Source organism: Triturus cristatus, chromosome 1_1 (assembly GCF_964204655.1).
Source record: "Triturus cristatus chromosome 1_1, aTriCri1.1, whole genome shotgun sequence".
In the NCBI taxonomy this organism is placed as follows: Eukaryota; Metazoa; Chordata; class Amphibia; order Caudata; family Salamandridae; genus Triturus; species Triturus cristatus.
The window spans coordinates 3,087,855-3,114,777 of record NC_140579.1 but is presented as its reverse complement, the minus strand read 5'-3'; the positions used below and the strand labels follow the sequence as shown (position 1 = coordinate 3,114,777).

At 46.8% G+C, this 26,923-nt stretch overlaps 1 protein-coding gene across 1 annotated transcript in view; it reads left to right on the top strand.

The window, feature by feature from the left end:
- Positions 1–25,438, top strand: part of LOC146869052 (E3 ubiquitin-protein ligase TRIM39-like) — a 95,508-nt gene extending 70,070 nt beyond the window's left edge. The window contains exons 5-6 of the mRNA XM_085645090.1: positions 11,227–11,276; positions 24,924–25,438. Of these exons, the coding sequence (XP_085501216.1) occupies positions 11,227–11,276; positions 24,924–25,438 (565 nt within the window). The remainder of the gene's footprint in view (positions 1–11,226; positions 11,277–24,923) is intronic.
- Positions 25,439–26,923: the final 1,485 nt, after the last annotated feature.

Below are 26,923 nucleotides of genomic sequence, written 5' to 3'. Positions count from 1 at the left end.
AGAAGATCCTTTTCCCAGTGCAGGTATGGGACTCCTGTTTTCTCATCTGAATACCCAATACCACTGGGAAACCCCTTTTTAGGTCTTGCCTGACCCAGCGCATGCGCTGGTCTGGCGAGACTTATTGAGAGGGCTCCAAAAAGAGCTACCAGGCCAGCCTAGAGCTACAGTACATGTGCGCGGGCGCGCGCGCCGCGCTTTACCGCGATTACTTTCACTTTCGCGGCCGCTTGGCATAGCCAATAGGTCTCGCTTTTGGGACCTTATAAGTATTTAGTCATGCAACTGTTGCATGGCTAAACACTTATAAGGTCCCAAAGGCGAGACCTATTGGCTATACCAATGCTTGTTCTCATTGGCATTGACGTGCCCTATAATTTTGTTTGCATTTGTATATTTTTTTATACACGGTCTTTTTACTCGTACATCTTTGGTGCTACCAATCTAATTGAAGAAATGGGCTTCGCTCATTGGTTGTTATTGTTTGCTGCACATCAAAGTGGCAAATGCATCAAATTCGTCTACACACGCCCCCAGGGATATCCAGGGGTGGGAACTAGAGGCTACAGGGTCTCAAGGGTGAGCTGGCCTCCAACCTACTGTTGGCACACAAATTAAGCTAATTATATTCAGTTATGTTACAGTGTCACTCTTAGCGCTACTTCCTAGAAGTGCGAGACCTGCAAAAACATGTAACGGGTTGTCCTCGCACTCCACCGGGTGTCATGCTTCATTATTGGACAACCCTAGCTGGTTTGATGGAGAGTGGGCCTACACCTGGCGACAGGGAGGCACTTCTAAGTAAGAATAGGCCAGCGTAAAGAGTGAATTTTAAAATAACAATGTGAAATCCTAAATTTCATTTATTCATTTGACAAAACACTTTGTATTAAGAGGTGAAAATGTGGGGATAAGTGGAACTATTACCCCATCACCACTATTACATAACTGAATATAATTCTCGGTAGCTTAATTTGTGGGCATCAAATTACCACTGAAGTCAATATATTATACTGTTGTATGTATCTTAAAAGCTCTTTATAGAGAGTGGGGGAAGGAGTTAGTCCCATTCTCCAGAAAAGCGTGAAGCTCTGGAGCAGAGTGGTATTTGAGTGAGAACCCGTCAGTAGCCCAGGATAGTGAAGGGGGCCATTAGCAAGGGAGTTACTCCTGCGGGACAGTGGCACAGCCGAGTGTGGCATTAGCTGTGTGTCTGGGTCTTTACCTGCAAGGTGTTTGAGGCTGAGGCTTTGCATGATGAGCATTGGTGTTGTAGACCTCCCAGTTCATGCCCTTTTCATATCCATCATCCCTTTCTTTGGAGATTAAATCAGGAACTCACCTTGTGAGTGCACGTTTTGTCCTCTGCCACTATTTTTCTTATCACTATACCTTCAAAAAGTGTTTAATTTCTAATAATTGTATTTGTATGGCTGACTGTTTTGAAAGATACTTCTTTCCACACACTCCTCAGCTTGTGAATACCCCCAAGGTTCCAGACTGGATCCTGACATTTCTCGCGAGTGTGTTTCATTGTGAGCCTCGACATCAACTTTAGTCTGCTCTGGGAGTGGCAGAACTGCACATAAGCACCACCCCTGCTTGCTGATGTCTGTTCTTTTTTCTGTGCCTTTGGATGCAGATGTGGAACTCGCTTCCAAACTTTTTTTCTCATTTTTAAGGAGCTTTTTTGCATAAAATTCCTAGGGTGTGCAAGAAAACCTGTCCCCACCATAACCCACAGGGTTTAAGTTTGTAGAAACTGTGGCAAACCAATGTCTTTGACAGAGCTCCTGGAGGTATGTCTTTGGTGTTTAGAGTTGTCTCACGACTACGTTTTGTGAGGACTGCACCCAGATGAACTCCAAGACAATCCAGGACTGCAAAACCAAACCCTACGTCGCTGAACACTGACAGAAAGCACATAAGTCCTGCCCTTGGTCGAAGTTAAATGCATAGACTTACCCCTGCTTTGAACACCACTTCCCAAAATGTCTTCATTAGCATTCTCAGGTAAGTTGAAGAAAAAGAAAAGCAAGAAAAACTAAGCACGGTTCTTCCACATGCTGGCACTCTCAACCAGAGAAACTTGTGCAGATGTCAAGGTGATTCTTGGTCTCTGTCCCAGTTTCCTACCATGGAACTGAGTTCCCCCAACTTACCCCAATGCACCCCAAATTCCCAGGTTCAATGGTGACATCGCAGCACATAAATGCTTTCAAAGAGGCCATGTTGGGAATATTTGCGACTCTTCCGGATCCCTCTGGTGCACCTTCTGGCCCCACGGAAACAAGGAAGCCTCTAGTTGGCTTACAGTCAACAGATCCATCCTCCACGCTGTCTGTGCCTATTGACCCTCCTACATCGACGCCAGAAAAATGCTGGAGGAGGACCAGATTATTATGTCCAACTCAAAAACAAATCTAATACGACCTCGACCAAAGTCGCATCACAACATGACCATATGCAACCTGATTCAGACTGGACCTTGGCATTACCTAGGCGTAGCCCACAAGCACTCTCCAATTTATTTGGATTGAATTCTGACCGTAGTCAACAAGGCCTGGGTGATGAAAATGGAGGTGACTTGGATGATTCATCCCATTATAAGGATGACAACAAGTTCCTCATGGATTTACAAGAGTCCAGTAGTTTGGACCCTTCCCTGACAGTGGGTTGTGATTCCTCTACCCCCCTGCTCCTCCCCCCCCCCCGGTTCCCCAGGCCTAAGACAGAAGAATCAGCTCCATTTGCTGTAGTGATGAGATGTGTGGCCGAAGTCTTAGAATTGCAGGTACCATCTTCAGAAGTCAAAACTAATGTCTTGTCAGAGGTTCTGCAGTCTGAACGGTCTTTAACAGAGCCACTTTTACCTTTTATTGCGGCCCCCACGGACATGTTAATGTTACTTTAGTCAAGTCTTGCTCTTGCCTCTCAGTAGATAGGCAAGTGGCCATACGCCACAGACTGCCCCAGGAGACCCTGACACTCACTGTCCTTTGCCTGAGAGTCTAGTGGTCCATGCATATGCATGTAGGGTGAATCAAAACGTTTTTGCTCTACAACTCTTCCTGATAGGGATATAAATATACAGAGGCATTTGGCAAAAGAATGATTTCCTCAGCTAGTCTTGCTCTTCTCTCTGTCCAAGGAAGCCGCTAGAATTGACCATGTTCACATGCATTGTGGACACGGTCACTGAAATCTTGCCATTAGTCACCAGTGAATCAGTAAGGATGGCCAAGATATGGCAAAGCATGTCCTAACATTACTGAGTGTTTAGGCAGCGTGGTGCTGGGACGACATGCGTGGATGGGAGCAACGTGTTTTTTGGATTACGTCCCGGCGTCATTGATGAATATGCCATTTGGCATTACCTGTCTCATTGGAGATAAAACAGAATCTACACTGCAGTGCTTTAAAGAAATCCAGAACACAAAGCTCTTTATGTGCCGGTGCAACAGTATCCCCAACACATCTTCCCTTTTTGAGGCTTCAGAGAAGTATGGCTTACAGTCAACATGAATGTCCCCCAAGTCAGCAGTTCACCCCCCCCCCCCCCACCACATCTGTATAGCATCGTCCAGGCCGTCAGGGTTAACGTACTACCCAATCTCCCTGACCCGGCCGCTTTGCTTCCAAGCTGCTTTAGTTTGTCTTCGGCGGCGCATGGCCATCCTTTGAGTCATGATAAAGTACTACTTCCAAGGGTGGAAAAGCATTATCTCCCAAAAATGGGTCCTACAAATAGTCCAACAGGGTTACACCCTGCCCTTCCTGTCCCATCCATTGCATATTCCAACTACATCAGTTGGCTTTCAGGGGACCATTTCTTTATTCTGTAGGATGAAGTCCTGGCTCTTTTGGAGACGGACTCCTCTACATTATTTGTGCTTTAACTTATTTAGATATCCCTCATAATATTTTTGACACCACCATGAGTTATTGAATGCTATGAGTTCCATGTGCCTTCTATCCCTTCCTTCCTTCCTTCCTTCCAGGAACTTTGCCAGTTGATTTATTTTCATCAATGCAAAGGAGTTCCTGAACTACTGTTTGACTAAAAGTCAATTGATTAGATTGGAAGCGTTTTCTCTCTCCCTGGGTTCTTGGTAAGTATAAAAGAGCAACAAACACGCAATTGATGGACGGAATGCCGAACAAATCAAAACATTCACCCCCAGTCAAGAGATCTGGGTTAAATCCATCATTCTTTTGCTCACCATGCCAGCCCAGTTTGGACCCAGCCATATGCAAATCAGTCTTGACCCTGTGCCTCATGGGAACAGTCCAGCCTGAACTGCCAATCATATACTAACTGCGACGAAGCATTAACGCGGTGCAGCAAACACCTCCCTGTTTGAGGTTCTATATACAGGAAGATCACCGAGAAGTGTTGTCTGTGCCCGTCCTTAGTAAATAGACTTATAAAATGTGTCATACTTGCAGCCAGTTGTAGTGTTTAGGCACGGAGGAGGGGCAGTGATTGCTCGGGTTCTCCTGTGTTTGGGGACTTGGTACCAGAAACTTACTCAAGAAGTTCTGATAGGAACCTTGTCAACGCTGTTACTAGGAGAATTTAGTTGAAGGTCTCCGGAGCACAGTCTATGGTTGGGTGGGTTGTTGCTTGGCAACTATTATAGAACAAATCTGTTGAAGTAAGTACATATCAAGTAACAAAGGATTTCAACATCTAGTTAAGCATATCATATACTTAACAATCAAGTTCTGCAGCTGTGTGCAAGTAACCTTTGTAATGTGTATCATAAAAATACATGGCATGTTCCCTTCCAAATGTAATGGGAAAGGTCGTTGTTACCACAAGGTATTGAGATTTACATTTCTTAGGTTGCAATGATCACTCTTTTCTCAAGACTTTTCACTTATTGGATAACTCTCCCAATGTAAATGCAGCTTGTGTGGACATAATAGAAAGACTATTTGGAAGAAGAGCAAAATGGTTATGTCGAAGAAAACTAGACTTGGGTTAGCCGCAGCCTGTGAGTTGCCGGCCATGTAGCTATGAACCTCGCATGTTCCCCGTTAATCTGACAAACAGAATAGTTTTGGTGCCATTTAATGAAACAAACACTCAAATGTATATATAGCATGATTCTGTTGCTCAGCTGTATGTATATGCTGAAAGTGTTTGTGTCATTATATATCCTTGAGTTGGAAATTGTAATGTCTGATGCATGTCCTTTTATAACACTTGATTGGGAGTTTCAGATCTTGTATTTGGGGGAAGGGGGGAGGGTGTATGAGAGCTTTTCTTAATAAGGCGATGGTTGAGCCGAATCCTATCTGAAGTTTAAAGCTCGACCTAAGTATTAGGAGGGTGGGTTTTGGGGGGGTGGGACATACTTATTTACGTGTATCAGGCATTTTTCCATGAGTCCTAGTATTTTGGATGGAGCGTTGATTTTCTTCTGAAGCCTGATGAATGTTTTTTATACCAGGACCACCGAATGTGTGCAGCCTAGCTTTTGGGCCCACCCTCTGGTTTCTTCACTTTTTTGTTGACACTTTAATTAATCATTTGAGAGGCAGAGATACACATAGTGGGTTTACTCCAGTTTAGCATTAATTGTGGTTTAGCTGCATGTACTCCGGGCAGCAGCATAGGAGTCTTGTGCCTGATAGTTGCCTTATTTTTTTGTTTGATCTTTTTTATTATTTTTTGTAACATGTCAGCATACATTTGGAAATATCATTTGTATCAGAAGTAGTCGAGTAGTGGGTTGCCGAATAGACAACTTGCAGTCTACAACAATAAAAAGTTACGTAATAATATTGTCACATATCAATATACATTTAAGACAGCTTTGTGTATCAGTATATGTTCGCTGTTATCAAATCACAGTTTGTAATAGATCAAGCAAACCGTAATTCTTAAAACTGGGAACAAATAAACCTCAGGTTGCCCCACCCCATCATACTCTTCCCATCAGTAAGAACCATTTGCAATGCAATAGGTCTCGCCTTTGTAAGAGTTTGAGCTATTGTCATTGTAAATGACAATGCCTTTCATTTATGTGTTTTGAAAACCTGTAAGCGGTCTGTAAACACGCAGTTTGTACTAATAGCTGGGAGTAAAAGAGGCGCAGTTACTTCCAGCCTTGTAAGCAACGACTATAAGTACAAAGTGTGTGTTTACGCACCGCTTGCAGGTTTTCAAAACACATAAATAAAAGGCATTGTCATTTACAATGCCAATAGCTCAAACACTCGCAAAGGCGAGACCTATTGCATTGCAAATGCTTGTTTAGGTTGTTACTTAGCCCTCACCCACTCGAGAACATCCTCCTGCACTGAACCGCTCACCTCTGACTACGTTTGGGAAGACCAACAACAAAGCTGCAGACAGTTACATTTTGAAAGCCCCCCTTCAAAAGTTCAGAGAGCTCTTGTCATGTCACTCCAGGTGGAGAGGTTGCCATGCTGGAGAGGGTAACTAAGTTTATCTTTAAGTCGCTTGGGGGTTACAGGAGAGCCCCAAATTGGTGCCAGGTCCGCATTGTAATCTATCCAGAGAATTCTCCTAAAGGATTCCCACACCCTCAGGATTGTTTAGAGTACCTTTAACCTACCTTGTTTAAAAACTTTGGGTCCCCAAACTTAAACAAAAAACGTTTTCAGGCTTAAATGCTTCAACATAGCTCTACACAATTGACCCATGTGAGAATTATCTAGCTCTCCAGCCAGGAGCCAGGAATTCTTGAACTGGAAAGAATAACAATAGGCTTGAAAATCCAGAATAGCCAGCGCCCCTTGCTTCAGTCTCCTCCGGAGCTTCTTTCATGAGATCCTGGCTCCCCTGGATGCCCATATAAAGCTGCTGACCCTCCCTTGCTTCAGTCTCCTCCGGGGCTTCTTTCATGAGATCCTGGCTCCCCTGGATGCCCATATAAAGCTGCCGACCCTCCCTTGCTTCAGTCTCCTCCTTCTTTCATGAGATCCTGGCTCCCCTCGATGCCCATATAAAGCTTCCGACTCTCCCTTGCTTCAGTCTCCTCCTTCTTTCATGAGATCCTGGCTCCCCTGGATGACCATATAAAGCTGCAGACCTTCCCTTGCTTCAGTCTTCTCCTGAGCTTCTTTCATGAGATCCTGGCTTCCCTGGATGCCCATATAAAGCTGCCGACCCTCCCTGGCTTCGGTCTCCTCCTTCTTTCATGAGATCCTGGCTCCCCTGGATGCCCATTTAAAGCTGCCAACCCTCCCTTGCTTCAGTCTCCTCTGGAGCTTCTCTCATGAGATCCTGGCTCCCCTGGATGCCCATATAAAGCTGCCGACCCTCCCTTGTTTCATTCTCCTCCAAACCTTCTCTCATGAGATCCTGGCTCCCCTGGATGCCCATATAAAGCAGCAGACCCTCCCTTGCTTCAGTCTCCCCCAGAGCGACTTTCATGAGATCCTGACTCCCCTGGATGCCCATATAAAGCTGCCGACCCTCCCTGGCTTCAGTCTCCTCCGGAGCTTCTTTCATGAGATCCTGACTCCCTTGTACGCCCATATAAAGCTGCCGACCCTCCCTGGCTACAGTCTCCTCCGGAGCTTCTTTCATCAGATCCTGACTCCCCTGGATGCCCATATAAAGCTGCCGACCCTCCCTGGCTTCAGTCTCCTCCGGAGCTTCTTTCATGAGATCCTGACTCCCTTGTACGCCCATATAAAGCTGCCGACCCTCCCTGGCTACAGTCTCCTCCAGAGCTTCTTTCATGAGATCCTGGCTCCCCTGGATGCCCATATAAAGCTGCAGACCCTCCCTTGCTTCAGTCTCCTCCGGTGCTTCTTTCGTGAGATCCTGGCTCCCCTCGATGCCCATTTGAAGCTGCTGACCCTCCTTTGCTTCAGTCTCCTCCTTCTTTCGTGCGATCCTGGCTCCCCTGGATGCTCATATAAAGCTTCCGACCCTCCCTTGCAATTTCTGCAAAAGCTTTTTGGGGAAAGGAAGTGGTTTAGTATTAAACAAGACAATCCCCTTCGGAAGAACCAGCATCTTAATGGTGTTCACCCTCCCATAGATACCGAGGGGCAGATTTTCTCTCCATCTTGTAAGGCGAGCATCTATATCGCGGTGTTGCTTGAACATGAAATACCTTTGAAAAACCTTTGGCAAAACAGGAACAGTTTGTTTAATTTAACATAGCGGCCGGGAGAACAGTTACAGACACAGGGTCTGAGGAATGTCTCAAATTACAATCAATCTGTAGCGTTCTTATATACAATTCATTATAGGCAATAAAATGTTTCTAGAGATCCTTGTGGGGAGACAAATGTAAGTTGCTCCCTCTAGATTCATAAATTAATTTTAATTGATAATCCAGGTGCGCCTCGACCTTGCAAGGACAAAATGCGGCCATTGGTTAAAGTGTCCATATGTCTGGCACGGGGAGCACATGATCACTGCGTGTTCTGTGATGTGATTTTCTCTATGTTCCCAACTTGTGTAGCATCTGACTTTATGCTGTTTTTGAAGCGCGCGTATCCCCTCCAGCCATGCTCGCTTTATTGGGGCAAATCTCCCTTAACAATTGTAGTGTCTCTTCACTAATCTGTGGGATTGATCTCGGATTTCCCGTCCATGCATTTGTCTGCCGGCTACGTGCCACCCCACCTGTGGCCTGTCAATCAGTAACCTTGGGCCTAGGTCTCAGTGCTTGCCGGACTACGTATTTGCGAGTCGGGTTTGATGTGGCATTCACAATGGGTGAATTTGTTAATAAGGACGTGATTTTGTTCACTTAAATAAATGTATCATTTGTCATATCAGCATCGATTTTTTCCAAATTAACAGTGGGATACCTTAGTTATGTTTACATCCGATATTTACTCCAAACTCTGAGTTACGATGCTCTCATTGTTCCTAATCTGATTTCTGGTTTGAAGCCCTACCTTCTCTATAGCCCGGTCTTTCCCTTATTGATTAGATACCCTGACAGACTCCCAAAATCTCTGGCATGCATATCAAGCTGTGGAACAGAGAGCTCTGGCTTCGATGCATACAGAACTATGTCATCAGCATGCAGTGCTAGTCTCGTTGGTAACTCTGCAGCTTCAAAGGGAAGAATGGTCTAATCCTGCCGAATCATCTGGGAAAAGGGCTCAATATATACCCGGAACAGAATTGGCGACACAGGACACCGCTGTCTAGTTCCCCTGGATATCTGAAATGAAGCTGTAAATTCGCCTTCTAAAATCTTAGCGACCGACACCTTATATAGCATTTGTACAACGTCAGTAACATTGCTGCTGAAACGATAATCCTGCAATACCTCCCAAAGATAGAACCAATTAACCCTATCAAATGCTTTAGCAGCATCAATTCTTGCGATTGTCAACAGGAGATTAAAGGCTTCGGCCATATCATCCACACCAATGTCATTGGGTTAATTCATACAGCTTCATTCCAGGCACAAACCACTTTTGATCGAAATGGATCAACTTTTGAAGGACATCTGACAACCTCTTAGCCAAGATTCCTGCAATCATTTTGTAATCACAGTTCAACTAAGATATACGTCTGTAGGAATCCGCTAACCTAGCGTCTTTACCCGGCTTAAGCATCATAACTACAGGTGCGTCATATTAGGAAGGTGGAATTTAGTAGCCTTCCAGAGAGATCTCATTAAAATAAGATATCAGAAACAGAAAGAGGATTCAGATGGGATCCCGTCTGGGCCTGCTGCTTTCCCTTATCCCTGTTCCCTTATCTCTCCCACTGTGATCCCCTCTGGGCCGGCTGCTTTCCCTTTACTGAGCCTCCTAACCTGTTCCTTATCTCTCCTTCTGTGATCCCGTCTGGGCCTGCTGCTTTCCCTTTACTGAGCCTCCTAACCTGTTCCCTCATCTCCCCCTCTGTGATCCTGTCTGGCTCTGCTACTTTCCCTTTACTGAGCCTCCTAACCTGTTCCCTTATCTCTCCCTCTGTGATCCTGTCTGGCTCTGCTGCTGTCCCTTTACTGAGCCTCCTAACCTGTTCCCTTATCTCTCCCTCTGTGATCCCTCCTGGGCCTGCTGCTTTCTCTTTACTGAGCCTCCTAACCTGTTCCCTTATCTCTCCCTCTGTGATCCCCTCTGGACCTGCTGCTTTCCCTTTATGGTGCCTCCTAACCTGTTCCATTATCTCTCCCTCTGTGATCCCGTCTGGGCCTGCTGCTTTGCCTTTACTGAGCCTCCTAACCTGTTCCCTTATCTCTCCCTCTGTGATCTCTCCTGGACCTGCTGCTTTCCCTTTATTGAGCCGCCTAACCTGTTCCTTATCTCTCCCTCTGTGATCCCGCCTGGGCCTGCTGCTTTCCCTTTACTGACTTCCTAACCTGTTACCTTATCTCTCCCTCTGTGATCCCGCCTAGGTCTGCTGCTTTCCCTTTACTGAGCCTCCTAACCTGTTCCCTTATCTCTCCCTCTATTATCTCTCCTGGACCTGCTGCTTTCCCTTTATTGAGACTCCTAACCTGTTCCTTATCTCTCCCTCTGTGATCCTGTCTGGGCCTGCTGCTTTCCCTTTACTGAGCCCCCTAACCTGTTCCCTTATCTCTCCCTCTGTGATCCCGTCTGGGCCTGCTGCTTTCCCATTACTGAGCCTCCTAACCTGTTCCCTTATCTCTCCCTCTGTGATCCTTCCCCTACGGCCTAAAATTTGCTGTTCTGTAAGTAGTGGGAGTTTTTGTTTTGCAACCAGTTTTTCATTACTAAGCCGTCTGGGTTCATATCTTCCTTATATATCCCACTAAGGCTCTTCAATATCTTAGTTGTAGAGAATGGTGACGAGGTTTACACTGGCAGGGATTGGATGTGACAATGTTGTGTTGTGGGTGCTGTCAGGAATTCACGTGGACCTCAGGTAGGAAGGTATTTATTAAGTATATACACGAGACAGGAGCAGATGTAACCTGTCTCTGCCCCCCTCTCATTGAGCTAACGGCCACTCCTTGAGACCCACGCTGTGGCACTCCGTGGCATCACATGAAGCGTGCTGGTCTCACTGAGCTATCTGCCTTAGAACAACCACATCCTGTCATAAGATATTAAAGGTACTTTTGGATATCATCAGAGCTTTGACTGTTGTGTATGAACAGTAACTCACGCTGAGCTCTAGTCCGCAGGCGCTGCTTCTAATACTGAATCGTATTTCAAATACGGGTCTTGTGTGATGTTCATGCTTTGTTCCTGTAGCTGTCATTGCTCTTTAATACAAAGATGATGTGTGTGTTATTACAGGTGTAATAATGTGAAGATTCAGAGCCCAGAGGTGATGAAGAGTTATAAAGGTAAATACCATTGTGATGATTAGTTCTGAATATTACTGTTCATGAAAATGATATGGTATGGTGTGGTATGCTATGGTAAGGTGTGGTATGCTATGGTATGGTGTGGTATGCTATGGTATGGTATGGTGTGGTGTGCTATGGTATGGTGTGGTGTGGTGTGCTATGATGTGGTGTGGTGTGCTATGGTATAGTGTGGTGTGGTGTGCTATGGTATAGTGTTGTGTGGTGTGCTACGGAATGACATGGTATGTATGGGATGTTATGGGATGTTATGGTGAGATGGGATTGGATGTGATGGTGTGGACTGGTATGGTTTGGAATGGTATGATGGTATGGTGGGTGTACTATAGGGTGAGATAATGGTATAATATGGTATAGTGGTATGGGATGGTTTGGTATGGTGGTAATGGATGGAACGGGATAGCGATATTTTATGGTGTGGTATGGTATCGTATGGCATTTAGTGGTAACGTGCACTCACGTCAGGGTACAGTTACTTGATTTGTGTCTCTAAATTTGTCTCTTCCAGATTTTTCTAGATTTCTACTCATCTCCATTCTGTATACGCGCTGACGCATTTCCTTTGTTTAAATCATTCTTCTCCTTGGATAGTCATGCTAAGTTTATTGTAAATTCAGATGCGGTAATTTCACACCTCACATTAATGATACTGCTAGGCTGGACAACTGCGAGCAACTCAGTTACTGCAGTATTCTGGGACTAGTGAATGGGAAATTACCTCAGAATTCACTATTACCACGTAACACACTCTATTTTCCAGAGTTTTAGCACCAACAGGGACCCAACGCATGCATCTACACGGACCCAACGCATGCATCTACCTAGCGCATGCATCTACACTGACCCAACGCATGCATCTACACTGAGCCAACGCTTGCATTTACTTAGCGCATGCATCTACACTGACCCAATGCATGCATCTACTTAGCGCATGCATCTACACTGACCCAACGCATGCATCTACACTGACCCAACGCATGCATCTACACTGACCCAACGCATGCATCTACCTAGCACAATGCATCTACACTGACCCAACGCATGCATCTACTTAGCGCATGCATCTACACTGACCCAACGCATGCATCTACACTGACCTAGCACATGCATCTAAACTGACCTAGCATATGCATCTACACTCACCTAGCACATGCACCTACACTGACCTAGTGCAATCATCTACACAGACCCAGCTCATGTTACTACACTGACCTAGCACATGCACCTACACTGACCTAGCGCATGCACCTACACTGATGTATATGCAGCTTCACTGACCTAGCGCATGCATCTACACTGACCCAGCGCATGCACCTACACTGACCTAGCACATGCATCTACACTGACCTAGCACATGCCTCTACACTGACCTAGCGCATGCATCTACACTGACCTAACACATGCACCTACACTGACCTAGCACATGCATCTACACTGACCTAGTGCATGCATCTACACTGACCTAGCACATGCATCTACACTGACCGAGCACATGCATCTACACTTACCTAGCGCATGCACCTACACTGACCTAGAGCATGCATCTACACTGACCTAGAATGTAGGCACCTTCACTGACCTGGCACATGCACCTACACTGACCTAGCACATGTACCTACACTGTCCTAGCACATGCACCTACACTGACCTAGCGCATGCACCTACACTGAACTAGTGCATGCATCTACACTGACCTAGCACATGCATCTACACTGACCTAGTGCATGCACCAGCACTTACCTAGCACATGCACCTACACTGACCTAGCACATGCACCTACACTGACCTAGCACATGCACCTACACTGACCTAGCACATGCACCTATACTGACCTAGGCTAGCGCATGCACCTACAATGAACTAGTGCATGCATCTACACTGACCTAGCACATGCATCTACACTAACCTAGTGCATGCACCAGCACTTACCTAGCACATGCACCTACACTGACCTAGCACATGCATCTACACTGACCTAGCACATGCACCTACACTGACCTAGCGCATGCACCTACACTGACCTAGCACATGCATCTACACTGACCTAGCACATGCAATTACACTGACCTAGCGCATGCATCTACACTGACCTAGCACATGCATCTACACTGACTGAGCACATACAATTACACTGACCTAGCGCATGCACCTACACTGACCTAGCACATGCATCTACACTGACCTAGCGCATGCATCTACACTGACCTAGCGCATGCATCTACACTGACCTAGGACATGCACCTACACTGACCTAGTGCATGCACCTACACTGACCTACCACATGCACCTACACTGAGCTAGCACATGCATCTACACTGACCTAGCGCATGCATCTACACTGACCTAGCGCATGCATCTACACTGACCTAGCACATGCACCTACACTGACCTAGCCCATGCACCTACACTGACGTCGTGTATGCAGCTACACTGACCTAACGCATGCACCTACGCTGACCTAGCGCATGCACCTACACTGATGTGTATGCAGCTTCACTGACCTAGCGCATGCATCTACACTGACCCAGCGCATGCACCTACACTGACCTAGCACATGCATCTACACTGACCTAGCACATGCCTCTACACTGACCTAGCGCATGCATCTACACTGACCTAACACATGCACCTACACTGACCTAGCACATGCATCTACACTGACCTAGTGCATGCATCTACACTGACCTAGCACATGCATCTACACTGACCGAGCACATGCATCTACACTTACCTAGCGCATGCACCTACACTGACCTAGAGCATGCATCTACACTGACCTAGAATGTAGGCACCTTCACTGACCTGGCACATGCACCTACACTGACCTAGCACATGTACCTACACTGTCCTAGCACATGCACCTACACTGACCTAGCGCATGCACCTACACTGAACTAGTGCATGCATCTACACTGACCTAGCACATGCATCTACACTGACCTAGTGCATGCACCAGCACTTACCTAGCACATGCACCTACACTGACCTAGCACATGCACCTACACTGACCTAGCACATGCACCTACACTGACCTAGCACATGCACCTATACTGACCTAGGCTAGCGCATGCACCTACACTGAACTAGTGCATGCATCTACACTGACCTAGCACATGCATCTACACTAACCTAGTGCATGCACCAGCACTTACCTAGCACATGCACCTACACTGACCTAGCACATGCATCTACACTGACCTAGCACATGCACCTACACTGACCTAGCACATGCATCTACACTGACCTAGCACATGCAATTACACTGACCTAGCGCATGCATCTACACTGACCTAGCACATGCATCTACACTGACTGAGCACATACAATTACACTGACCTAGCGCATGCACCTACACTGACCTAGCACATGCATCTACACTGACCTAGCGCATGCATCTACACTGACCTAGCGCATGCATCTACACTGACCTAGGACATGCACCTACACTGACCTAGTGCATGCACCTACACTGACCTACCACATGCACCTACACTGAGCTAGCACATGCATCTACACTGACCTAGCGCATGCATCTACACTGACCTAGCGCATGCATCTACACTGACCTAGCACATGCACCTACACTGACCTAGCCCATGCACCTACACTGACGTCGTGTATGCAGCTACACTGACCTAACGCATGCACCTACGCTGACCTAGCGCATGCACCTACACTGATGTGTATGCAGCTTCACTGACCTAGCGCATGCATCTACACTGACCCAGCGCATGCACCTACACTGACCTAGCACATGCATCTACACTGACCTAGCACATGCCTCTACACTGACCTAGCGCATGCATCTACACTGACCTAACACATGCAACTACACTGACCTAGCACATGCATCTACACTGACCTAGTGCATGCATCTACACTGACCTAGCACATGCATCTACACTGACCGAGCACATGCATCTACACTTACCTAGCGCATGCACCTACACTGACCTAGAGCATGCATCTACACTGACCTAGAATGTAGGCACCTTCACTGACCTGGCACATGCACCTACACTGACCTAGCACATGTACCTACACTGTCCTAGCACATGCACCTACACTGACCTAGCGCATGCACCTACACTGAACTAGTGCATGCATCTACACTGACCTAGCACATGCATCTACACTGACCTAGTGCATGCACCAGCACTTACCTAGCACATGCACCTACACTGACCTAGCACATGCACCTACACTGACCTAGCACATGCACCTACACTGACCTAGCACATGCACCTATACTGACCTAGGCTAGCGCATGCACCTACACTGAACTAGTGCATGCATCTACACTGACCTAGCACATGCATCTACACTAACCTAGTGCATGCACCAGCACTTACCTAGCACATGCACCTACACTGACCTAGCACATGCATCTACACTGACCTAGCACATGCACCTACACTGACCTAGCGCATGCACCTACACTGACCTAGCACATGCATCTACACTGACCTAGCACATGCAATTACACTGACCTAGCGCATGCATCTACACTGACCTAGCACATGCATCTACACTGACTGAGCACATACAATTACACTGACCTAGCGCATGCACCTACACTGACCTAGCACATGCATCTACACTGACCTAGCGCATGCATCTACACTGACCTAGCGCATGCATCTACACTGACCTAGGACATGCACCTACACTGACCTAGTGCATGCACCTACACTGACCTACCACATGCACCTACACTGAGCTAGCACATGCATCTACACTGACCTAGCGCATGCATCTACACTGACCTAGCGCATGCATCTACACTGACCTAGCACATGCACCTACACTGACCTAGCCCATGCACCTACACTGACGTCGTGTATGCAGCTACACTGACCTAACGCATGCACCTACGCTGACCTAGCACATGCATCTACACTGACCCAGCGCATACACCTACACTGAGCTAGCACATACATCTACACTCACCTAGCACATGCATCTACACTGATCTAGCACAAGCACCTATACTGACCTAGCCCATGCATCTACACTGGCCTAGAATGTAGGCACCTTCACTGACCTGGCACATGCGCCTACACTGACCTAGCGCATGCATCTACACTGACCGAGCGCATGTACCTACACTGACCTAGCACATGCACCTACACTGACCTAGCACATGCACCCACACTGACCTAGCACATGTACCTACACTGACCTAGCACATGCACCTACGCTGACCTAGCACATGCAGCTACACTGAGCTAGCACATGCATCTACACTCACCTAGCGCATGGATCCACAATGACCTAGCGCATGCATCTACACTGACCGAACACGTGTACCTACACTGACCTAGTGCATAAACCTACACTAACCTAGTGCCTACACCTGCACTTACCTAGCACATGCACCCACACTAACCTAGCTCATGGCACTACATTAACCTAGCGCATGCATCTACTCTGAGCTAGTGCCTGCACCTGTACTTAATGCATCCACTCACACTAATCTAGCGCAATCATCTACTCTGACCTAGTGCATACACCTACAGTGACCGAGCTCATGCATCTACACTGACCTAACGCATGCATCTACACTGACCTAGCACATGGATCTACCCTGACCTTGCACATGCATCTACACTGACCTAGTGCATGCACCTATAATGACCTAACACAAGTATCTACACTGACCCCGCTCATGCACCTACACTGACCTAGCGCATGCACCTACAATGACCTAACACATGTATCTACACTGACCCAGCTCATGCACCTACACTGACCTAGCGCATAAACCTACACTGACCTAGCCGATGCCTCTACACTGACATAACACTTACGTCTACACTAATCTAGCGCATGCACCTACAATGACCTAACACATGTATCTACACTGACCTAGCACATGCACCTACACTTACCTAGCTCATGTGCCTACACTGACCTAGCACATGCACCTTCACTGACACAGCTCATGCACCTACCCTGACCTAGCACATGCATCTACATTGAACTAGCACATGCACCTACAATGACCTAACACATGTATCTACACTGACCTAGCGCATGCACCTACACTGACCTAACATATGCACCTACACTGACCTAGTGCATACACCTAGACTGACCTAGCACATACCTCTACACTGACCTAACACATATGTCTAGCCTAATCTAGCGCATGCACCTACAATGACCTAACACATGCACCTACACTGACCTAGCCCATGCTCCTACACTGACTTAGCGCATGCACCTGCACTGACCTAGCACATGCACCTACTGTAACCTAGCACATGCACCTACACTGACCTAGCCCATGCGTAGGCTTTCCTGTTTTCAGTTTCTATTTTTCGTAAATTCTGGTGGGATTTTTTCAGTTTTTCCAATACCTTAAAAAAACAGTGATTATCAGTGGTTACACATTTTTGCGCCAATAAAAACAACAAAAACAGTGTTTTACCGGTGTTTATGGAATTTTTATTTAATTTTAATTATTGCTTGCTTTCTGCGCTGATAGCATTCTTCATTAACTCTAAAGATTGTAAAGATGCTTTCAGCAAACCATCTAGCAAGTGACAAGGATCTCTTACAGGGAAGCACTTCAGCTCAGGTATTTTGACAGGCCATCATACAACTTTTTCATATACCTAGCGGAATTACTGCAAATACAAACAATATCACTCAAATCTTTATTGAACTTGGTAGGAACATTTTTCAGCAGCATTCTAAGTCTCACTGTGTTCCATGTTTACCAAACGCCGGGTGTCATGTTTAAAGACTGGGGGGTTTGGCAATTTACTTACAATCAAAACTGACTCACTAAAAAAGGGGGCTGATGTATCAAAGGATTTCACCCATTCTCTGTATGTGGGTAAGTGTGATGCTACATATTAGGAAAGATTCTAATGAAACCAGCCATTTTTCCCATCAGTGAAATCAAATGTAGCCAAAATTTCAAATATGATTTTGATATTTCCTGATTCTCTACAGTTTATAAAACAACTAAATAAGACCTAAAACATGCTTCTAAACACTGCATCTTTAGACCAAAGACCACAAAACTAAAGAAAGAAGAGATCATGTTTTAGTGACATCCCTAAACAACAAAACTCAAGCAAAATAATGCTAGCCCAGTCTTTCTTGATACTACCTTGTATAACAAAGTTACATTATATTGGCCCCTTCAGGACAAAATAAAAAATACACCTTCACTCATCTTTTCCTTTCTTTGAATGGCACTTAGTTTGTGATTGTAAAGGTGTTTTTTCAGTGTTTATATGTTTACACCGGTGATGGCTATTTTTCTTTTGGTGGGGTTTTAATCAGTTATTATAGGTTTAAACCTAAAACCAGATAGCCTACCCATGCGCCTACACTGATTTAACGCATGCACCTACACTGACCTACCACATGCACCTACAGTGACCTAGCGTATGCACCTACACTGAACTAGCACATGCACCCACACTGACCTAGTGCATGCACCTACAATGATCTAACACATGTATCTACACTGATGCAGCTCATACACCTACATTGACCTAGCCCCTGCACCTACACTGATCTAGTGCATGCACCTACAATGACCTAACAAATGTATCACCTACTCTGCCCTGTTGCATGTACCTATACTGACCTACCACACGCACTTACAGTGACCTAACTCATGCTTCTCCAGTATTGGGGTGTCTTTCATAGATTCACATACTTGAATCATTCCCCGTTGTCAAAGTGGGAGTCCCACGGTACATAAAATAGCAATATGTATATACATATATACATAGTATAACAGTAGCATAGCTAAACAATACTACCACAGAGCCGCCGCCACCATCGCTCCAGAACTACGATGCACCATCAATGCCACCTTCAAAACCGGCATCTTCCTTGACGACTGGAAATGCGCAGAAGTCAGACCCCTGCTCAAGAAGCCCTCAGCAGACCCCACAGACCTCAAGAACTACTGACCCATCTCCCTCCTCCCCTTCGCGGCCAAAGTCACAAAAAGACCGTCAATGCACAACTAATGAGATTCATCGGAGAAAACTCCATCCTCGACCCCACCCAATCAGGATTCCATAGCACCGAGACCGCTCTACTTGCCACAACAGATGACATCCGCACCCCCCTCGACCAAGGACACACCACAGCCCTGAACCTACTCGACCTCTCTGCAGCGTTCCGCACCGTCTCCCACTGCACACTCACCGCCAGACTCCACGACCCCGGCATACAAGGAACCGCCCTTGACTAGATCTGCTCGTTCCTCACCGGCAGAATCCAAAGAATCAGTCGGTCACCCTTCCTCTCCAAACCCACGGAAATCAACTGCGGAGTACCCCAAGGATCATCGCTCAGCCTCACGCTCTTCAACATCTACATGGCCCCCTCGCCGCCATCGTCCGACAGCACGGACTCAGCATAGTATCCTACCCCAACGACACCCAGCTCATCCTCTACCTCACCAAGGACCCCTTCACCACCAGACTCAACTTCCAGGAAGGAATGAAGGATGTTGAATCCTGGATGAGCAGCAGCTGCCTAAAGCTCAACTCGGAGAAGACAGAGGTCCTCTTCCTCGGACCCTCCCCTTCTGCATGGGACAACACCTGGTGGCCCACCGCCCTTGGCAGCCCTACCACCCCCACGGACTACGTCCAAATCTTTGCCATCGTACTTGACTCCTCCCTCTCCATGAACCCTCAGGTCAACGCCGTCGCTTCCAGCAGCTTCAACACCCTTCGCATTCTCCGAAAGACCTTCAAATGGATCCCCCCCGAATCAAGAAAGGCCATCACCCACGCACTCATAACCAGCAGACTGGACTACGGAAACACCCTCTACGCCGGGATCAACAAGTCTTTGCTCCGCAAGCTCCAGACCATGCAGAACACCGCAGCCAGACTCGTCCTCGGCATCCCTCGACATGAACACATCACCTAACACCTGTGGAACCTCCACTGACTCCCTGTTGAGAAGAAAGTTACTTTCAAGATACTCACCCATGCCTACAAATGCCTCCACAACATCGGACCCCAATATCTCAACAAGAGAATCTCCTTCCACGAACCCAAGAGAAACCTCCAATCTGCCGACCTCACCCTTGCCGAAACCCCACGCATCCACAGGGACAGAACATGTGGAAGAGCATTCCCCTACACCGCGGCCAAGACCCCAAGACCTGGAACGAGCTCCCGATCGACATCAGATGCGCCCCCAACATGAACAGCTTCAAGGAAGACACTTAAGACCGGGCTCTTCGACTGAATGGAGCTGCTCACCTCCCCCCCGTGCCTTGAGACCCTCAGCGCACTTACAGTTCCCCTGATTGATTGATTGATTCACCAGTACAGTATGCCTCGGAGTGACTCTGTTACTTTGTACTATCTAATTCTGTGTACTGACAAGTAAAGTATGAATTGGAGTGGCCCTGTTACTCTGTAACATCCAATATAGTGCACTGACTAGTACAGTATTCCTTCTAGTAGCTCTCTTACTCTGTACCATTCAGTGCAGTGTACTGCCTAGCACTGTTTACCTTGTAGTAGCTCAGTGCCTCTGTGCCATCTAATGCAGTGTACTGGGTAGTACTGTATACCTTGGAGTAGGTCTGTCACTCTGTGCCATCTAATGCAGTATACAGACTAGTACATTATACCTTTTAGTAGCTCTCTTACTCTGTACTATTTAATATAGAGTACTGCCCCGATTACTTACCGGTAATCTTCATTGCTACGAGTATAGTCTTTCTCGCCACACGATTAACGAAGTGAGCTTCAGCTCCACATCAGAACCCTCCAAAGCAAAAGTTAGACTCCTATCCCTTCCCAACATGGCCGACCCCTATCACCCCTGACCTCTATAAGAGGAGGGCCGGCCCAACCCTCAGCCTGTTTTTTGGGTAAGTGGTTCCTGCTGTAGCTGGAACTGGGGTCCCTGGTTGGTGGCCCTTCTCTAGCGGGCCCTAGGACTCTGGGACCATCTTCCTTCCTTCCCCCAAAGACTTACGAGGAGGTAATGGCTAATACAGTATACCTTGTAGTACCCATCTTACAATTTACTATCTAATGCAGTCTACTGACTAGTACAGTATACCTTCTAGTAGCTCTGTTACTCTGTCCTATCTAATGCAGTGTACTAACTAGTACAAAATTAGTCCATGTACATCCAATTTTTCTTTTCCAAAATGATCTTCTTTATTTTTCATATATTAAAATGACATTTAAGAACAGCCAGAGCAGCCGACGCGTTTCGTCCTCTTGGGACTTCTTCAGGGCGTAAGAGATAATGCATCTGTTTATATAATTCTTTCTTGAGAATTCTGGGATGTCATTCAGAGTCAATACATAATGAATATGTTGAATAGAGTAACGGTCTGATGTCAATAGGTAGCGAGTGAACGTCCCGTCTTTTTAAGGATGGAGTATCCAGTCAAGTTAAGATCCAATGATAAGGTTAGGATTCCGAATCTTTAGAATGCCCGATTCCGCATCCTTCAAATCCTCGACGATAATCCTCAGGTTTTCCGGAAAACCTGAGGATTATCGTTACTCTATTCAACATATTCATTATGTATTGACTCTGAATGACATCCCAGAATTCTCAAGAAAGAATTATATAAACAGATGCATTATCTCTTACGCCCTGAAGAAGTCCCAAGAGGACGAAACGCGTCGGCTGCTCTGGCTGTTCTTAAATGTCATTTTAATATATGAAAAATAAAGAAGATCATTTTGGAAAAGAAAAATTGGATGTACATGGACTAATTTTGATTTAAATTTGAGGTTGTGGTGCGCCTTTTGCTATTTATGTTCCTATCTTGCCCCAGTGGTTGGGGAGGTATTGTGTTAGCGGGTACCAGTCGAGAGCGCACACATAGGGTGAATTTGAACTTATCACCTATCAATACAAAGGGTAATTGATAATCCGGTGCTGTCCTAGAGGGTTACCGCTAGCTCCGTTCCTTCTGATTTGTACTAACTAGTACATATACCTTGGTGTAGTTCTGTCACTCTGTGCAATCTAATGCAGTGTGCTGACTAGTACAGTTTATCTTTTAGTAGCTCTGGTACTCTGTACTATCTAATGCAGTGTACTGACTAGTACAGTACACCTTCTAGGAGTTCCATCGCTCTCTACCATCTAATGCAGTGTACTGACTAGTACAGTACACCTTCTCGGAGTTCTATCGCTCTCTACCATCTAATGCAGTGTACTGACTAGTACTGTACACCTTCTCGGAGTTCTATCGCTCTCTACCATCTAATGCACTGTACTGACTTGTACAGTACACCTTCTACTCTGTTATTCTGTACTATTCAATGCAGTGTACGGACTAGTACAGTAGGCCTTGAAGCAGCGCTGTCCCTCTGTGCCATCTAATACAGTCTACTAATTAGTAATGTATACCTTCCAGTAGCTCTGGTAATCTGTACCATCTAATGTAGAGTATTGACTTGTACAGTATGCTTTGGACTAACTCTGTTACTCTGTACTATGTTTTGCAGTGTACTGAGTAGTACTGAATACCGTGGAGTCGCTCTTTTACTCAGTTCCATCTTCTGCAGTTTTCTGACTCGTACAGTTTGCCTTGTAGTGGCTCTCTTTCTCTGTAACGTTTAATTCAGTTTACTGACCAGTACAGTACACCTTCTGGTCGTTCTGCACCAGCTAATGCAGTGTGCGGACTACTGCAGTATACCTTCTATTATCTCTCTAACTCTGTATTTTCCAGTGTTGTATACTCGCTAGTACTGTATATCTTCTAGTCGTGCTCTTACTCTATGCCATCTAATGCAGGGTACTGACTAGCACATCACACTTCTAGTAGCCCTGTTACTCCCTACCTTGTAGTGCAGTGTACTGACTAGTACAGTGTGGCTTGGAGGGTCTCTGTTGCTCTGTAACATCGAATAAAGTGCACTGACTAGTAAAGTACACGTTCTTGTTCTTGTAGCTCTGTCACTCTGTTCCATCTAATGCAATGTACTGACTAGTACTGTATACCTTGGAGTAGCTCTGTCGCTCTGTGCCAGTGTACTGAAAAGTACTCTATATTTTTGATTAGTTTTCTTGGTCTGTATTATTTTATATATAGTACTGCCCAGTACAGTATACCTTGCAGTAGCTCTGTTACTCTGTGCAAACCAATGCAGTGTACTGACTAGTACAGTATAACTTCTAGTTACTCTGTCACTCAGTACCATCTAATGCAGTGTACTGACTAGTACTGTATATTGTCTTACAGCTCTCTTACTCTGTACCGTTGAATGCAGTGCTTTATACCTGTTAGTCTGTGCCATCTAACACAGTGTACTGACTAGTACTGTATACCTTGGAGTAGCTCTGTCACTCTGTACCATCTAATTCGGTGTACAGTCTAGTATACCGTGGACTAGGTCTGTCACTCTATACCATCTAACGGAGTGTACTGACTAGTACTGTACACTTCTAGTACCTCTGTCACTCAGTGACATGTATTGCAGTGTACTGACTAGTACTATATACCTCCTAGTAGCTCTGTCACTCCGTACCATCTATTGAAGTGTATTTAGACTAGTACAGTACACTTCAGTAGTACTGACAAGTACTGTATGCCTTGGAGTAGCTCAGCCGCTCTGTGCCATATGATGCAGTGTACTGACTAGTACAGTATACCTTCCAGTAGCTCTGTCACTCAGTACCATGTAATGCAGTGTACTGACTACTACTGTATACCTTCTAGTAGCTCTCCTACTCTACACCATCCAATGCAGTGTCCTGGCTAGTACGATATACCTTCGGGTAGCTCTGTCACTCTGTACCATCTAATGGAGTGTACTGACTAGTACTGTATACCTTCTAGTAGCTCTGTCACTCTGTGACTTCTATTGCAGTGTACTGACTAGTACAATATAGCTTCTAATAGCTCTTTCACTTTGTACCTTCTAATGTAGTGTACTGAATAGTACAGTACACAACAGTACCTCTGTTAATCTCTGTCATCTATTGCAGTGTACTGACTAGTACTGTATACCTTCTAGTAGCTCTCCTACTCTGCACCATCCAATGCAGAGTAGTGCCTAGTACTGTATACATTGGAGTAGCTATGTTACTCTCTATCATATAACACAGTGTATTGACTAGTACGGTATACCTTGGAGTAACTCTGTACCAACTAATGTGGTGTACTGTCTAGTACAATACACCTTGGAATAGGTCTATCACTCTGTACCATCTAATGGAGTGTACAGATTAGTACTGTACACTTCGAGTACCTCTGTCACTCCGTGACATGCATACAGTGTAATGACTAGTACTGTATACCTTAGAGTAGTTCTGTCACTCTGGACCATTTAATGGAGTGTATTGACTAGTACTGTATACCTTCTAGTGCTTTAGTGTAGTGAGCAGTCTAGTGCCGCGCGCTTTAGTGTAGTGAGCAGTCTAGTGCCGTGCGCTTTAGTGTAGTGAGCAGTCTAGTGCCGCACGCTTTAGTGTCATGAGCGGTCTAGTGCCGCGCGCTTTAGTGTAGTCAGCAGCCTAGTTCCGCGCTCTCTAGCACCGCGTGCCCCTTCCAGGTGTGGTGTAAAGTAATCATATGTAAAACCAAAGCAGTAATTACAGCCTTTCTTTGTGTCATTAAATCTCTAATTGTGAATCTCTTCTCTGCAGTGATGGTGACTCTGGATCCTGACACGGCTCATCCTCAGCTCCTCCTGTCTGAGGGTCGGAGACGTGTGAGAGACACGGGCACAGAACAGACCCTGCCGGACACCCCCAAGAGATTCACCTCCTACTACCCCTGTATGCTGGGGAGCGAGGGGTTCATCTCCGGCAGACATTACTGGGAGGTGCAGCTGCTGCAGGAGGAGATGCTGTGGAGTGTGGGGGTCGCAGCAGAGTCTGTGGACAGGAAGGGAGGGATCACATGGTCACCTGAGGGGGGAGTCTGGGCTGTGCTGGGGTCCGAGGGTCAGTACACGGCTCTCACCTCCCCTCGGACCCCTCTGTCCCCTCGTGAGAAGCCCCTGAAGCTGGGGGTGTATCTGGACTACGAGGGGGGGCGGCTGTCCCTGTACAATGCTGACTCCATGGAGCTTCTCTACTCCTTCCCGCAGGCGCCTTTCACACAGAGGCTCTTCCCGTACTTCTATCTTTGGGGAGGAGCGGAGCTGAGGCTGGTGTGAGCCCCCCTCCTGCCATCCACGGTTTAAACTCCAACATACCAAAGAACCTTCTTCACAATGACCCTCTCACCTGTTGCCATGACAACCAGAAGCCTCACGTGAAACTATGTGTTCGAGGCATATGAGCTGCAGATTGTACACTTAGCATAGATCGCCATCTGGTGTTGGGCCCGGATGTTTGCAGTTTGTTTTTGTTCTTTGGACAGTCTTTGGAAGTCACGAGTTCGGTGACTCCTCCTTCGGTCCGTACTGCGCATGGGCTTCGGCTCCATCCTCAGATTTTTTTTTTCCGCCATCGGGCTCGGATGTGATACTTCGTGCTCCGGCTTCGAACTTCTACGGTTCCAGCGTCGACGAAAAATCCTCGTTTCTTTGAGTTTTCTTCATCATCTTCATCTCTCGAAGCGGCACTTTTCTCCATCCCGTACATCGGCACCGGCCTTCGGGCCCTCCTCGACTCCGGTCCCGGCCGATGGAAAGGACTCCGTTCAAAACGTGCCCAAAATGTGGGTCTAAATTTCCCCACACCGACCTCCATCAGGTGTGTAACCTTTGCCTCTCTCCAGAACACGAGGCTAGAGACTGCCCCGTCTGTAAGTCTTTTCGATCAAAGAAGACCATCCGGGATCGAAGAGCTCGACGCACCATGGCGCACTCATCCTCCGCAGCTCCACCGGACATCTTCGGAGACGGCGCCGAAGCTTCGGGGCAACTACACACCGAGCAGGAGGACGACGTCGTCAGCGCTTCCGAGGCCGACGACTCCGACGTGGAGGACATCACACCGGCGCAGCAGGTCGTGAGTACTGTACCCCCTCCCACCCCCGCGCCCAAAACCAAAGAGACTCAGGTTACACCCTCGCCTGCAGGCCTGGGTAAAACCAAGCAAAAAGCTTCTATCACCCCACCTTCGGGCCCGATGTCGAAGCCCCAAAAGTCTCACGGCAGCTCGGGCTCGAGTCAGCCGACGCCTGGTGCCGAAAAACAGCATCCGGCACCGAAGAAAGTAATACCCAGCTTGACTCTGAAGCCACCGGTGCCGAAGCCTGGACTCTCGGTGCCGACCAAACACAAACAAAAATCTGTCGGCACCGACGCTCCGGCGCCGAAAACTCCTTTGACGCCGAAAACACCGGAGGCCCCAAAAAAGGCACAGAAACCATCGAAGCCCTCGGCTCCGAAATCATCGGTGCCAGCGGACGATTCAACGCCACTGGCCCTGTTTACACCAGACCCTTTGCAAAAGACTCTATCTAAAGATCCAAAGACTGGGCTATTGACTTTACTTGTCAAGAAAAGACGCCTTGACACTCCGGCTCCTCCTCCACCACCCAAACGGAAGGACTCTGCTACTTCTCCCCTCAGAGTGCCCTCCCCACTACCTCCTCCTCTGCCTCCTCCACCTCCTCCACCTCCTCCACCCCCTCCCCCTCCCAGGTCTCCGCCACCTTTACCTCATTACTCCCCGACCCCGTCCCCAGATCC